The 13,431-nt window shown below is 32.3% G+C and overlaps 1 protein-coding gene across 4 annotated transcripts in view; it reads right to left on the bottom strand.

Annotated features, from left to right (window-relative positions):
• CNOT2 (CCR4-NOT transcription complex subunit 2) overlaps nucleotides 1–13,431 on the bottom strand; it is a 117,332-nt gene that overhangs the window by 38,038 nt on the left and 65,863 nt on the right. For 3 of the 4 annotated variants that reach the window (XM_017894048.1, XM_017894051.1, XM_017894050.1), the window contains 2 exons: nucleotides 10,330–10,452; nucleotides 1,844–1,910 (listed from right to left, as the gene is read on the bottom strand). In XM_017894048.1, the coding sequence (XP_017749537.1) occupies nucleotides 1,844–1,910; nucleotides 10,330–10,452 (190 nt within the window). The remainder of the gene's footprint in view (nucleotides 1–1,843; nucleotides 1,911–10,329; nucleotides 10,453–13,431) is intronic. The other variant, XM_017894052.1, reaches the window with a different exon arrangement.

Below are 13,431 nucleotides of genomic sequence, written 5' to 3'. Positions count from 1 at the left end.
TCAATTTTTCTGCACTCTATCTAACATTTAAAATGTCATTTTAAAAGAGTAAGCCATACATTCAAAATGTTGCTTCACCAATGTGACAGGAATATAGTGATTTAATATATTGAACTCCAATGGAAAATGTTTGCCATACATGGCTTCTTTTTAAACTAATAAGTACCTTAAAATTCTTTTCTAACGAAAATAAATTTGCTCATGTATTAATCTTTGTATGTCCTTAAAAACAAAAACATAAATGTCTATCATACCAATGACATAACTGCATTTCAAACCTAACCCATTCCATATCTTAGCCCAGTTACAATTTCACATGTGTAGGTTAAAAAAATTAGACCAGAATTTTAAAAAATCCAGATAGCTAATTATAACTATAGTAATTGCCATTATCCTTTACAAAATAACCTTAGTTTCTCAAATACAATTTTTCTCCAATCCATATATACTTTCTGCTGTGATAAACGGTGGTCTTCCAAAAGATAAAGTAAGTTCCTTGCAGTTGCTCTAAAGAAATAAAAAGTAGCTTTAAAATAGCTAGATATTTCTATAGTAAGGGTTACCAGAAGGGTGAAAATCATTCTAAAACACAGGGTAAGCAGAATAAATTACTAGCTAATAATAGTCCTTCAACAACTAGGATAAGTATTTGTAGATAAACAACAATATTTTTTATGTAATAAGCTATGAAAATGTTTCTTGGTTTGACTGGAGAAAAACTGTTAATACAGAGTAAGTTTTATCTACTAATTCTATATTAACAAAATTGTCTTCCATAGCAAAAAAAGAGAAAAGCCACAAAAGAGAGACAGAAAAAAGTAAATGGAAACCATGCTTGTATATAAAATAGGTTTCATCCTCCCACTTTGAATCAATTTGAAAGGTAAAGTGGTATGACAAACTATTCTGATACCTATCAAAACTTTGCTTTTCATTATACTGGGAGAGTTCCAAATCAAATTATTGATTTTTATTTGAAACTGGTTAAGATAGTCAGTCATCAGATGTGTTCTTCAGTTACTCAATTATCCTATAATGTCTGATGGGAATTTATAACACTTTTAATTCCCTTCTATTAACAGAGATTACATTAACAGAAATGAGAGATCAACAGATCTGACATTAACAGAGATAAAATCATACTAATATTTAACAATTTGGGAAGTTAATTTGAGAAAATATAAAGATATTTTATTGTTTAGTTTTATAAAAATTTTATGTGATAATAGCTAACATTTATTGAGCACTTACTATGCACTAGGTTCTGTGCTAAGCGCTTTAAAAGTATTACAACGCTTTAAAAGAAATAGAAGCCTGCAAAATGGAACAAGCATTAAACTGTTTGAGTCAAAAATCTAGATTCTATATCCATACTGAGCTAAAGCAAAAGAAGAAATATTTCAGAAATATTTGTGAAACAAAGAACATTTTACAAACTGCTAAGTAATGAGCTTAAACAGGTGCGCGCGCGCACACACACACACACACACAGCAGCCAATCAAATAAACTAAAAAAAGATTTTAACTTTCTTTAATTGAAAACAGAGAATGTCTATTTTAGTTTGTTTAGCAAATTCTTCAAAATACTGCAAAAAAATTAGATATAAAAGATGTTGAAATAAATTTCATTCTATGCTATATCCAAGTAATAGCAACCTTAGGATCAATAAGGTCTGAAATAATGAGATTTTGCTATGTAAGTAAAATAAAACGATGAAAATTAAACATTTTCCTTTTAAATCATACAATAAACCCACAAAGGAAGTACTGGTTGTTCTTTATTCGGTAGTTAGTTATTTTTCTCCTTGAATAAAGTATCCCAGAATAAACACAAAATTCTTACTTTGTTGCCCGTATAAACTTGCCCCAAACTGAGACAGCTGACCTGATGTAGATGGTGATGCCAGCATCTAGAAACAAATTAATTATATTAGAGCATAAAGAAAACAGAGCATTGCAATTATACTCTACAGATCTGTGAATCATACCATAAATGTGAAAATCTAACGCTTTTTCTCATTCTTCAGAAAAACATAAAACAAACATTCTATAATAGATTCCATGTTTCTTAAGAGAATATCACAATTGGATAAAACCAAACTGCAAATGAAATTAATATTTAATACTGTAAGTTTTCTAAAAGTCACATTAACTTCAGCTATAGCAACACTACTATTTCACTTAGCAAGTTAAAAAAATAAAATTTTACAGATATGGTATATAATTTATATTTTTGTGATATGAACTTCACGGCACTTGTATAATGCCTTTGAATTTACTTCATCAATTTTTTTCCTTGTAGATGTAAATTATTTGAAGATATATTATGTTCACAGAACATACATTCATTTTATATTCCTCATAGAAATGAATGTAGCAGTGCTATATACTCAAAGTAAATACGGAAGCTGAGTAAATGAAAATATGTGTGTGTGCCTATTTGTGTATTTACTGTCTTATATTAGACAACCATCAAAACATCCTAATTAAATAAGACATGAGCCATGTCATCAAGGGGCTTACAATCTAGTGGGGAAAGAGAATGAATTATACGACTCATATTTTAAGGCACAGTGTGGTAAATGTTCTAAAGGAAACATGAAACATCACTGGAGCTACACAAAGGTATCAGGAATACACAGAGTGGTAACATTTAGGTACATACAATGAAGGGGTCTTCCCTCAAGAATATGCAGTGTAACAAGTGTGATAAAGGTTAGTAATGTAACCGGAAACCATTTGTACCCCCAAAACTATTGAAATTCAAAAAAATTGAACAACAATTTAAAAATTGAACACAAAAACCCAGTATCCAGTTGTCAAAAAAAAAAATAAAGGTTTGTAATATTATTAGAGAACATAAACAGTGGTGACAGGATAACTATGAAAGGAGATAAAGTTCACCTCTATTCGGATATAAAGCTCACCCATGTTAGGGCATAGAAGAATGCAAAATAAATGCCATACAAGAATGGCTACCAACTATAGCAATAAAAAGAAAAATAATATTAAGCAAGAAAGTGGCAATCAAAATGGGCTTTGGGAAGATAACTCTAATAGCAGAAATGGGTTGTGTTGAGATGCTAAACTATAACAGCAGAAGTGGAACTAAAAATAAGAGGCATTCTGGTGGTAGAAGTCAGAGTTATTTTATGTCCTGTTGACTAGATGGGGTATAATGGGAAAAGGAGGAGAATGGAGACTCATAGAAGAAAGAACTATCAGAGGCTGACCTGTGGTTTCCAGGGATGGGAAATCATGCTGACACTGACACAGTTAGAAAAACCAAGAAGTGAAACAAGTATTTTTGTTTGGTTTTCTCTATTTTCTCACCCTGTCTTGTGGTGCTGCGAGGTGAAACATTTAAATGGTAGAGGTTTTACAATATGCATTTCATACTATTTTCATGTCAAAATTCTAAGTTGTTTTAATTATACTAAAGTTTGCAAACTTTTTTATACAATTATAGTTTTAGACCAATGATAAACATCAGACGCTCCTGAGGTAGGGCTGAATTATACACTACTCTAAAAAAAAAAAAAAAAAGCAGTAAATATTAATAAGACAGTAGTGATTTTCTAAAAAAAAAAAAAAAAAGCATCAAACTTTACAAATATTCCCTCCCAAATCCAGAGGATGTGTAACCTAGACAATTAAACTAACATTCTTTATCTATACAACTAAACTGTATAGTTCTTTCTCAAGTATAACCCAATAGATCAAAAGATGCCTGATAAGTTCTTTTCTTAGGTATTATAGATTACTGTTACTGCATTAACTGAAAATATTTTGTTAAGTATATTAAAAGTTCATTTCCAAATTGCAAGAACAAGAATATATAATAAAGCTTTAGTTGATCACACAAGGGAAAAGGTTTATGGCACATGTATACCTATGTAACAAACCTGCACGTTCTGCGCACGTATCCTGGAACTTAAAGTAAAATTAAAAAAAAAAAAAAAGAAAGGAAGTTTTATCCTTTTTAGTAAGTTTTATTTTATGATTATGTAGTGGCCTTCTTTATTCCAAATAATGCTTGATATCTTAAAATCTGGTTTTCCTAATAGTAATACAAATCAACCATCAAAACAGGGAGGTAAAAGATGTGTATAAAATTTATAAGAATCATGATTTTCTATCATTATAAGCTATAAATGAAAAGTATAGTTGTTTCTAAAGGCTGCAAATATAAGGTGTTGGCCAACATAAATGCATGCCTTAAAACAATCCATAATGTGAATATTGTCAAAACACTTAAAACATTTTTCATCAGATATTTATGTTTATTGAATAGTTAACTCCAGACAACACACATTTTAGTCTACTTTCTCACACTGATTATACATCCATGAGTTACAAGTATGCCTGAGTATCTGCCCTCTCAAAATGGGAGGAAGGAGTAAGTAGGGAGGGGAAGCAGAGCATGAAGGTAAAGAGGCGGTGGGTCCCCAGGCCAATTACTTGACATCGAGAGCAGTAGGGTGATTCACTTACCACAGTGTGTACTATTAAATATAATTTTCTCTATGTGCCACTACATGAAAGCGGTTAGTAAACACAGCTTTACAGGAATAATAAAAGTAGTTTAACGTTAAATTTAAGAGTTTATAACCTTCAACACATTCATGTAAAATAAGCATCGATCAGCTATACAGACATAATGTTAAAATTACTGCCTCAAAATGTTTCAAAAATGCAAATATCTAATTTCTTATAAAGTCTATCCCTAAGAATCTGTACTTTTAAATTCTGAAGGCAATATTTCATGAAATAAATTGGTGCTAAAAATGGATTTAACACACAGTGAAGAAATGTGAATGTCACAGAAATGCTTTTTATGAGAGTATAGAAAACGCACAAGAAATATACTGACAGAACAGTAAGTACTATTAACAGAAAACAAAATTTATATATTTTTTAAATTCTGAAAGTTAATAATATAAAGGTAAATTTCTTAGAAAAGTATAAAACTTTAGATCAAGAAACACATTACAGTAGGGGATGCAGCACAAGTAGAAAGAGCCTAGTTTTGGAGTCAGAAATAATCTGGGTTTGAATCCTGGTTCTGCCACTTACCTATGGAACAGCCAATATTCGGTTTCTCCTATAAAATGAAAATGACTACCTACCTCACAGAGCTGAAGTGAAGGTTAAATGAAATAAGATACGGCATATAGTATGTGCTCAATAAATGGTAGCAGCAGCTGCTAATAATCTAATCTTCCCCTCAGTTGCAGAACTCTCATTAACAGGAGTGAGGGCGGGTATTCAGACTCTGAGAAATTTATTAAATAATACCCTTAATTTATATAACTTTTTGCCCAGGGTGCTAAAGAAAGAAGTTTATCTTCACAAATTCCAGGTAAAATATGGCGTAGAACTTGTGTTCTCAAGAGTGGCAAAAGGTAGAAAAAGATTAATAGAATGCTGAAAACAACAAGTTACAGCACACTCTAAAATCATCAAAATAATCAGGTCTTCCAAATCTCTCAGAAATCTATAATGCACACTGCAGTCAAACAACAAAAAAAAACCAGGAAGCAACTAGAAGAAATAGTAATATGATTCTGGTTATTTCCCTAACCCATCACAGAGCTTCTTTATCCTTTAATACACAGAATGTCAAAGAAATCCACAAATTGTTGTAAGGAAATACAAAAAAATTTTGTTACATAAAAATTCCCTGACCATGACAGCAATTAAAAAATAATATTTAAGTTTTAAAATATTATTTTAAAAGACTGTATAATATACTCAAAATTATAGTGATAACATAATTCCTAGCACTATGTTATTCCAGGACAAAACCACAAATGAATTATGACTTTTAACTGTATCATATCTACAAAGAGAAAAAGAGACAAAGAAAAAGGAAGAAACCATATGCATGCACACACATAGAGTTCCAGATCTAGACAGAAGCTAAAGAACCTTTAAAATTGGAAAACCAATGACTTAAAACATGAAACTAATGAAATCTAGCAAACAGGCACAAAAAAAGGAAAGACTATGAGAAGGTAATACATTAAAAAGAACAAGGCCGGGCGTGGTGGCTCATGCCTGTAATCCCAGCCCTTTGGGAGGCTAAGGCGGGCAGATCTCCTGAGGTCGGGAGTTCGTGACCAGCCTGACCAACAAGGAGAAACCCTGTTTCTACTAAAAATACAAAAATTAGCTGAGAGTGTTGGCGCATGCCTGTAATCCCAGCTACTTGGGAGGCTGAAGCAGGAGAATCGCTTGAACCCAGGAGGCGGAGGTAGCAGTGAGCCAAGATCGTGCCATTGCACTCCAGCCTAGGCAACAAGAGCGAAACTCTGCCTCAAAAAAATCCCCCAAAACAAACAAACAAACAAAAAAGAATAAAAGAGAAAAGGGGCAAGGCAGGATCTCCTGCAGGGAGTAAAACAAAACAGTCATTAAGTCACAGAAGAGGGTAGCTTACAAATCAGATAACTGACAATATGCATCTACTAGGTATTTCAAATAATTTTGATTAAACTATTCTTATGCTTACATAAGGAACATTTGAAAAATAGTGTAATACTCAATGCAGTTAATTCCTTAGTGTTAAACACTTGAGACTCAAGTTTTTTATTTAAAAAAAGGTATGGCATTATATTATATTGTCTGAATGTCAGGTTAGAGCTGAAGTACATATTTACAGAAAGACATATGACTGACTCAAGGAATGTTTACATTTTAAAGGTTTTTAATATTCACTACTAACCTATTTTCTACAGTCTGTCTTAATTACAGCAGTCACTTCAGTGTCCCCCTCACAAACACTAACTATTCTCCCACTTAAAAAAAAAAAAACATCCTCCATGAGCTATGTACTATTGTTCCTATTTTACAGATGAGAAAACTGAGACACACAGAGACTGATGTCCTAAGACACATAGCTAGCAAATCAGGTAGCTGACATAAAAATTAATACAGCAGGATTTCCAGGGCCTACATTCTCAATCACCAAAAACTAATAAAAGAGTTTTACATGGCAGTTTGTTATAAAATAAATACACAAAGTATTCCATAGGTCAGTAAAAACCAATCTGAAAAATGTAATGAAAATGGCAACTGTAAAACCCTATTAAAAGACACAAAGAACAAGATTAAAGAGAGAAATATCCTTCTGAAAAACCACCTACATAGGTATTAATGTGCAATAAGCAAAAACTATTTTTTAAAAAAAAGGATGTGGAAGATTCTTACCCAAGACGTTAAAATGGTCTACAAAGCTATGGTAATTCAATGACGTAGTTCGGACACAGAATCAGTATGGTAAACAGAACAAGATCTTAGAAACAGGCCTAAGAATGTATGAGACACTAGCACATATAATAAAGGGATATTTTAATTAGCCATAAATGAATGATCTAACCCAGGAGTGGGCAAATTATTGTCTGCAGGACAAATCCAGCACACTGCCTGTTTTTGTAAGATACGTGAACTAAGAAAAGTTTTTCCATTACAGACAGTTATATGAAGACCTATTATACAAAATAGGTTATGATTTTATGTATATCCTTGATTTTACTTCTTGGTCCACAAAGCCTAAAATAGTTACTCTTTGGTTCTTTAAGGGAAAGTTTTCTGACCCATGATTTAAAGCATAAATGGTGTTGGGGCAATTGGATAAGCTTGTAGAAAAAAAAGTATTTGGAACCCTGAAATTCAGAGGTTAAACCAAAACACATTTCTAATGGACATAAATTATATGTGAAGAACAAAACATAAAAGTATAATAAGAAAGTAATTGGGAAATGTCTTCCTAAGTATGATCTCAAAAACAGAAGCCATTTAAAAATAAGACTGGTGGATCACATTTAATTAAAATGATAAATATACGTATACTAAAATACCATTAATTAAAGGTGAAAACTGGGAAAATATTTGTAATGAATGACAAGAAGTTATTATCCTCAATACATGGAGAATGCAAACGAGTAAGACTTTAAGATCTCAATAGAGATATAGAAAATGGCACAAAAAAGGTACACAAAGGAATAAATACAAATGACCAATAACTATGTGGAAAAGACACATCACACTGTGTGTGTGTGTAAAATTAATGATGTTTTACTGTATGTACATGAAAACAATAAGCTTTTCTATTAGCAAAGACTTAAATGTAATTGCTGGTATTCTTGTTGGCATGGAGAGTGGTGATTAGAGTAAAACTGGTACAAACTTTTGACGGAAAATATGTCTGTATGACTCAGAAGATTTAAATAATCGTGTATTTTTCAATAAAAATATTTTAAACATAAAATCAGAATTTTAGCAATTAATTATTTCTGAGAGTATTATAGGTAATTTTTCTTAAAGTGTACTTTTTTTAATTTGTATAATTTCCCTGTGCTATTTTGTAATTTTAAAAAAGTAACAGCAACAGCAGCCAATTTATGAGGTAGTTAATATATTATTATTCCCATTTTTACAGAAAAGGAAACTGAGACTTGGAGAAGTTCTTGCTAACAGGCAAAGTCAGGATCCAAACACACATATTTGTATTGCTTTAGAGTCCAAGTTCTTAATTCCTATGCCATACTATGTTCTTAATTAACATTTTTAAAAAAAAGATTTTGTGGAGCAAACCATTCTGTTACTTCCGTGACAACCAACTGGATCAGAATGGTGGCCAACATTTGTGAGTATGTAAGTATATATACTAATTCTGATTTTAAAATTTAGACATACAGTATTTCTGCTTTTGAGAAGACATATATCTCTTTGTCATTCATTCTCTTTATATACTTTATTTTAGATTTCAATCTGAAAGCTTCCTATCTTCCTAATTAGAATAAATGCATTCATCAGTAATAAACATTTCACTAACATTTTCCAAGCAAACTCAACTTTCATTATATAATCACAGCAATACACACAAATTGTAGGTTTTGTTTTGTAGTTGTACTACCAAAATATATCCCAAATTCTTTATTTACAAGGTCAACACTTAAAATAGAAACCTGTGTAAATAATAATTCAATTATAACTTACATAGCACATAGCTAAAAGGGCAGTAAGATAACAGAAAATTAGATGGCATTATTCCATAAGCTGTTAAACTACACACTAATTATGAACAAAGCCACAACACACATTAGTTGAAAAAAGCCCAATAATGCCATTGATAGTTTGTTTCCAAAATGACACAAAAATGTTCAAATCAAAATAAAAAAGGAAAATACCAAAACAAAAAAGGAAAATACCAAGAACAAAACATAAAAGTATAATAAGAAAGTAATTGGGAAATGTCTTCCTAAGTATGATCTCAAAACAGAAGCCATTTAAAATAAGACTGGTGGATCACATTTAATTAAAATGATAAATATACGTATATACGAATAACAAATGTCCTAGCATAAACCTAGTAGGTTAAGCCGATTTGCGAAATTCTGCAAAGACAAAGGAAGTGATTTACTAATGATCAACTTCAAAGAAAAACGAGAGCATTTGTTACATATCTTAGAACTTTATAAATACTTCAAACATCAGTAAAAGTCTCATTAGGTTAATAACTACAGTAGATTGTTTTATACATAAGGAAATTAGACATAGCAAGTTTATAAAGGTGTGAAAGGTAAAAAAAGTTGGGCAGGTGTACGAAGTATAAGAACGCAACTGGTGTGACTAGAGTGTACAGTGTATAAAGTAGCTTAACAGAATTTTAATAATTACATTCATTTTAAAATATTTTGTAAATTTGCTAATTATGACTTCGTTACATTCTAAATCCTTTTATCCCAAATGGGATTATTGAACTATTAGCCTTCCAAAGCATTTAATTCATATCTCTATATCATCCATCCATCACATTTTGAATACAGTTCTTCCAAATTTTTGCTACTGTAGTATCCTTATGGCTGAACAGAGAGATACACCTGAGGTCTAGAATTACAGCTAGATGACACAGTAAGCATAAAGTTTTATTGCAGCTTGCCATTGTATCTTCAAGTCTGCATAAATCTGCTTTCTGTTCTATATCTGCATTTGTTTTAATATCAAATAAATTATTTCCCATATTGAACAAACAAAAAAAAATCAGTGATCTAGAGGTTATACCATGTTTACTCCACATCTCTGAGTACTTCTACCACAGTATCACCATATCCCAACTTGAGAATCATGGGATATTTATTTTCCCCATTAGAATACAAGTTCATTATCTTTGTATCCCAAAAGGATACAAGCACCAAAGGGACTAGCACTGTGCCGAAAAGATTGTCACCCAACCACAGACAGTATTCTGCACTTGATACGCTGTTTTTCAGGAACTCATAGACTTACATTGCTGAAAAAATACAACACAACTGATTAACTTACATCTTTTTCTGACCGATGTGGAAACATAGAAGACTGGCTGTAGTACATGTTTTCGTCATGGTAGTCACTGTCGACCCCCTCTACAAACTTCTTTCTTGAAGCACCAAACATGCTGTTTGTCACCTAAACAAAAATATTAATTTTATCAAGGGTAATATTTTGGAAAATGTTCAGTTTTACCTTACTCCTACATGGAAGACAGAACATGAAGGGAGCATTGTTAAGGTACAGAAATTGATCAACTAATGGCTAGTGGGGCATGTGATAAAGTCATAAATCTGATAATAACAATAAAGTGTTAGACGTTTATTTCCAGACCCTAAAAGTAGGAGAATCACATAAAGCTTCTCAACAATTCCACTTCCTTTAAAAAAACTAAGTATCACTTACTCTTCAAAAATGGCAACCCCAAATATCATTTTCCCATACATAGATTTTTTTAAAAATTAAGTTTAGGTTTAATTATTCAAAATCTTCACATGCATCTTCCACCTTTGTGTATTTGCCATCACCTTATTTTCTCAGTTATCTGTTTTCCCAAGCATTCATCTTTCCTTACAATCTAAGGTTATTGAAATATACCATTTTTTTGAATCAGTGCATATATAGTGGCATACTAGAATTTTATCTCAAGCAAGTACCCACTAACGTAACTGGAGTACAATCTTTCATTGATCATACTGGTGTAAAATTATTTCAATGATATAACCTGTGTATTTGTTTGCTTTTCCAGTCTTTGTAACATCCAACGTTAGCAATTTTGAGCTCACACCAACATAAATTGTTATTGCTTGTTATCTGTGGAAAAATGGTTCTAGGACCTCTTCCCTTATGGATTAAAAAATAAAATCCACGGATGCTCAAGTCTCTCACATAAAATGACTTATAATATTTCCATATAACCTATACACATCCTTTCATATACTTTAAATCATCTCTAGATTACTTATAATATCTAATACAACATAAATGCTATATAAATAGTCATTGTATTGTTCAGGGAATAATTACAGGAAAAAATAGACTGTACATGTTCAGTAGAGACACAACCATCCATTATTTTTCACCAAATATTTTCATTCTGCGGCTGGTTGACCCACAGATGCAGAACCCATGGGTATGAACGGCCAACTGTAATTATTAAAATCTGTGCTAATTTTTATTTTAATCATTTTTAAAATGTGACCTCTATAAAATTACCAAAACTATTAACTGACTAAAGTTATTTAAGGTCAATGTGTCTTTCTCCTAACAGTACTTTGAAAATCAAGGTAAATCAATGTTAATGAGAGATTTTAAAGACTTGAATACAAGGTGACTATGTCTTTTCACAAGTACATTTTTGGGGAAAACTCATCTCAAATTTGGTATCTGTCTTGTACATTCATTATGACAAAGAATATTTTCTTCCATTATAAATAAGTGAACAATTTCCATGTCTCATTTCAAAAAATGCTGTAGTCACTATTATATATCAGTAGACGTGGTGAACTATGTTGCAGACTTTAAAGGCCAAACTTTAGGTTTAACTCTGTTGAAAGCACCTATGATGTGTAATATTTGTTATATATTTTAAGTTCCCTGTTAAATATGTAAGAAACTTAATTATTTGACTGACCTCATCCTAACGAGGTCTGAAAACCTATTCAGTCAGGGATAAATAAAGTACTTTGCTATATGCTTTTAGGCGAGTAACTGCTGGAGGTATGAAATAAACAAAGATATTTTTTAAGGGTCTAACAATTTATTAGAACACAGGTACTTAATCTTTTTTTGGGAAGCAGACTCCTGGTGAATCACAGAATGCTATTCTGTAACTCTGTTATTTCAGACTAGGATCCCACATGCCTATCCACCAGCTCCCTAAGTAGTCCCTACTAGGGGGAAATAGATGTTTCTTAGTGAGTAATTTCAAAAAGGAAACAGTGGCAAAAAATCACTTTAGAGCTTGCAAATTAAGATTCAATACACATAAGATTTTAGAAGTTTGTTTTGTGAAAGTTGAAGATACATTTAATTATCTTTACAGAACTTTTACTACTGAGCTCTAAGAAAGAATAAACATGGAAAATGCATAAAACGTACATAATTCAATAAAGTTTCAGGTGAATGTTAAGGCCTCTCTCATCAAATTTTACACACATAAATAAGCTCAAATTGATAAACTCTTCTTTTGACACTGCTTGTATAACACTTATCATCAAGACCATTATAGACTCCTAGAATTCTCAAATTGAAGTTAATTGTATAGAATTAAAACTTTTATGCTTAATACCTTGCAAAAAGGTTTGAAGGCAAAATTAAACATATGTTCCAGATGAAAGAAAATGAAGAAATGTTCCTTTTCCATCAATACCAGATTTTCTCAAGAGTCACTGTGTGTGTGTGTGTGTGTGTGTGTGTGCCCGCGTGTGTGTTAGAGAGAGAGAGAGAGGGAGAAGAAAGAAAATACGCTTGGCCGGGCGCGGTGGCTCAAGCCTGTAATCCCAGCACTTTGGGAGGCCGAGACGGGCGGATCACGAGGTCAGGAGATCGAGACCATCCTGGCTAACATGGTGAAACCCCGTCTCTACTAAAAAATACACAAAACTAGCCGGGCGAGGTGGCGGGCGCCTATAGTAGTCCCAGCTACTCGGGAGGCTGAGGCAGGAGAATGGCATAAACCTGGGAGGCAGAGCTTGCAGTGAGCTGAGATCCGGCCACTGCACTCCAGCCTGGGCGACAGAGCGAGACTCCGTCTCAAAAAAAAATAAATAAATAAAAAAGAAAGAAAATACGCTAAACTTAATTTCCGTTTTGTGTGCCTTGGCACAGAAATTACACATCAGTGACAATACTAATTATTTTTACATGACTTTGGCAAATAATTAAAAAACAAAACAAAACGAGAGAGAGACAGACAGACAGACGGATGGAGGGAGGGAGAAGTAAGGGTGTTTTACTTCTCCCCCACAAATGCAAGCCCCCATCCAGAGATGGGTGCTGGTATGAGACAAAGAATTCTAATCCACGGCAAAATCACAAGGGAAAAGACAACACAGATTATTCATAAAGCTAGATTTATTTAAAGTGCCTATTCTTTATTCTACATAGAATGATGGA

The sequence above is a fragment of the Rhinopithecus bieti genome, unplaced genomic scaffold, assembly GCF_001698545.2.
Source record: "Rhinopithecus bieti isolate Rb0 unplaced genomic scaffold, ASM169854v2 scaffold_25288, whole genome shotgun sequence".
NCBI lineage: Eukaryota > Metazoa > Chordata > Mammalia > Primates > Cercopithecidae > Rhinopithecus > Rhinopithecus bieti.
Note: the sequence above shows the minus strand (reverse complement) of the source record. Positions and strands in the feature narration are given on the sequence as shown.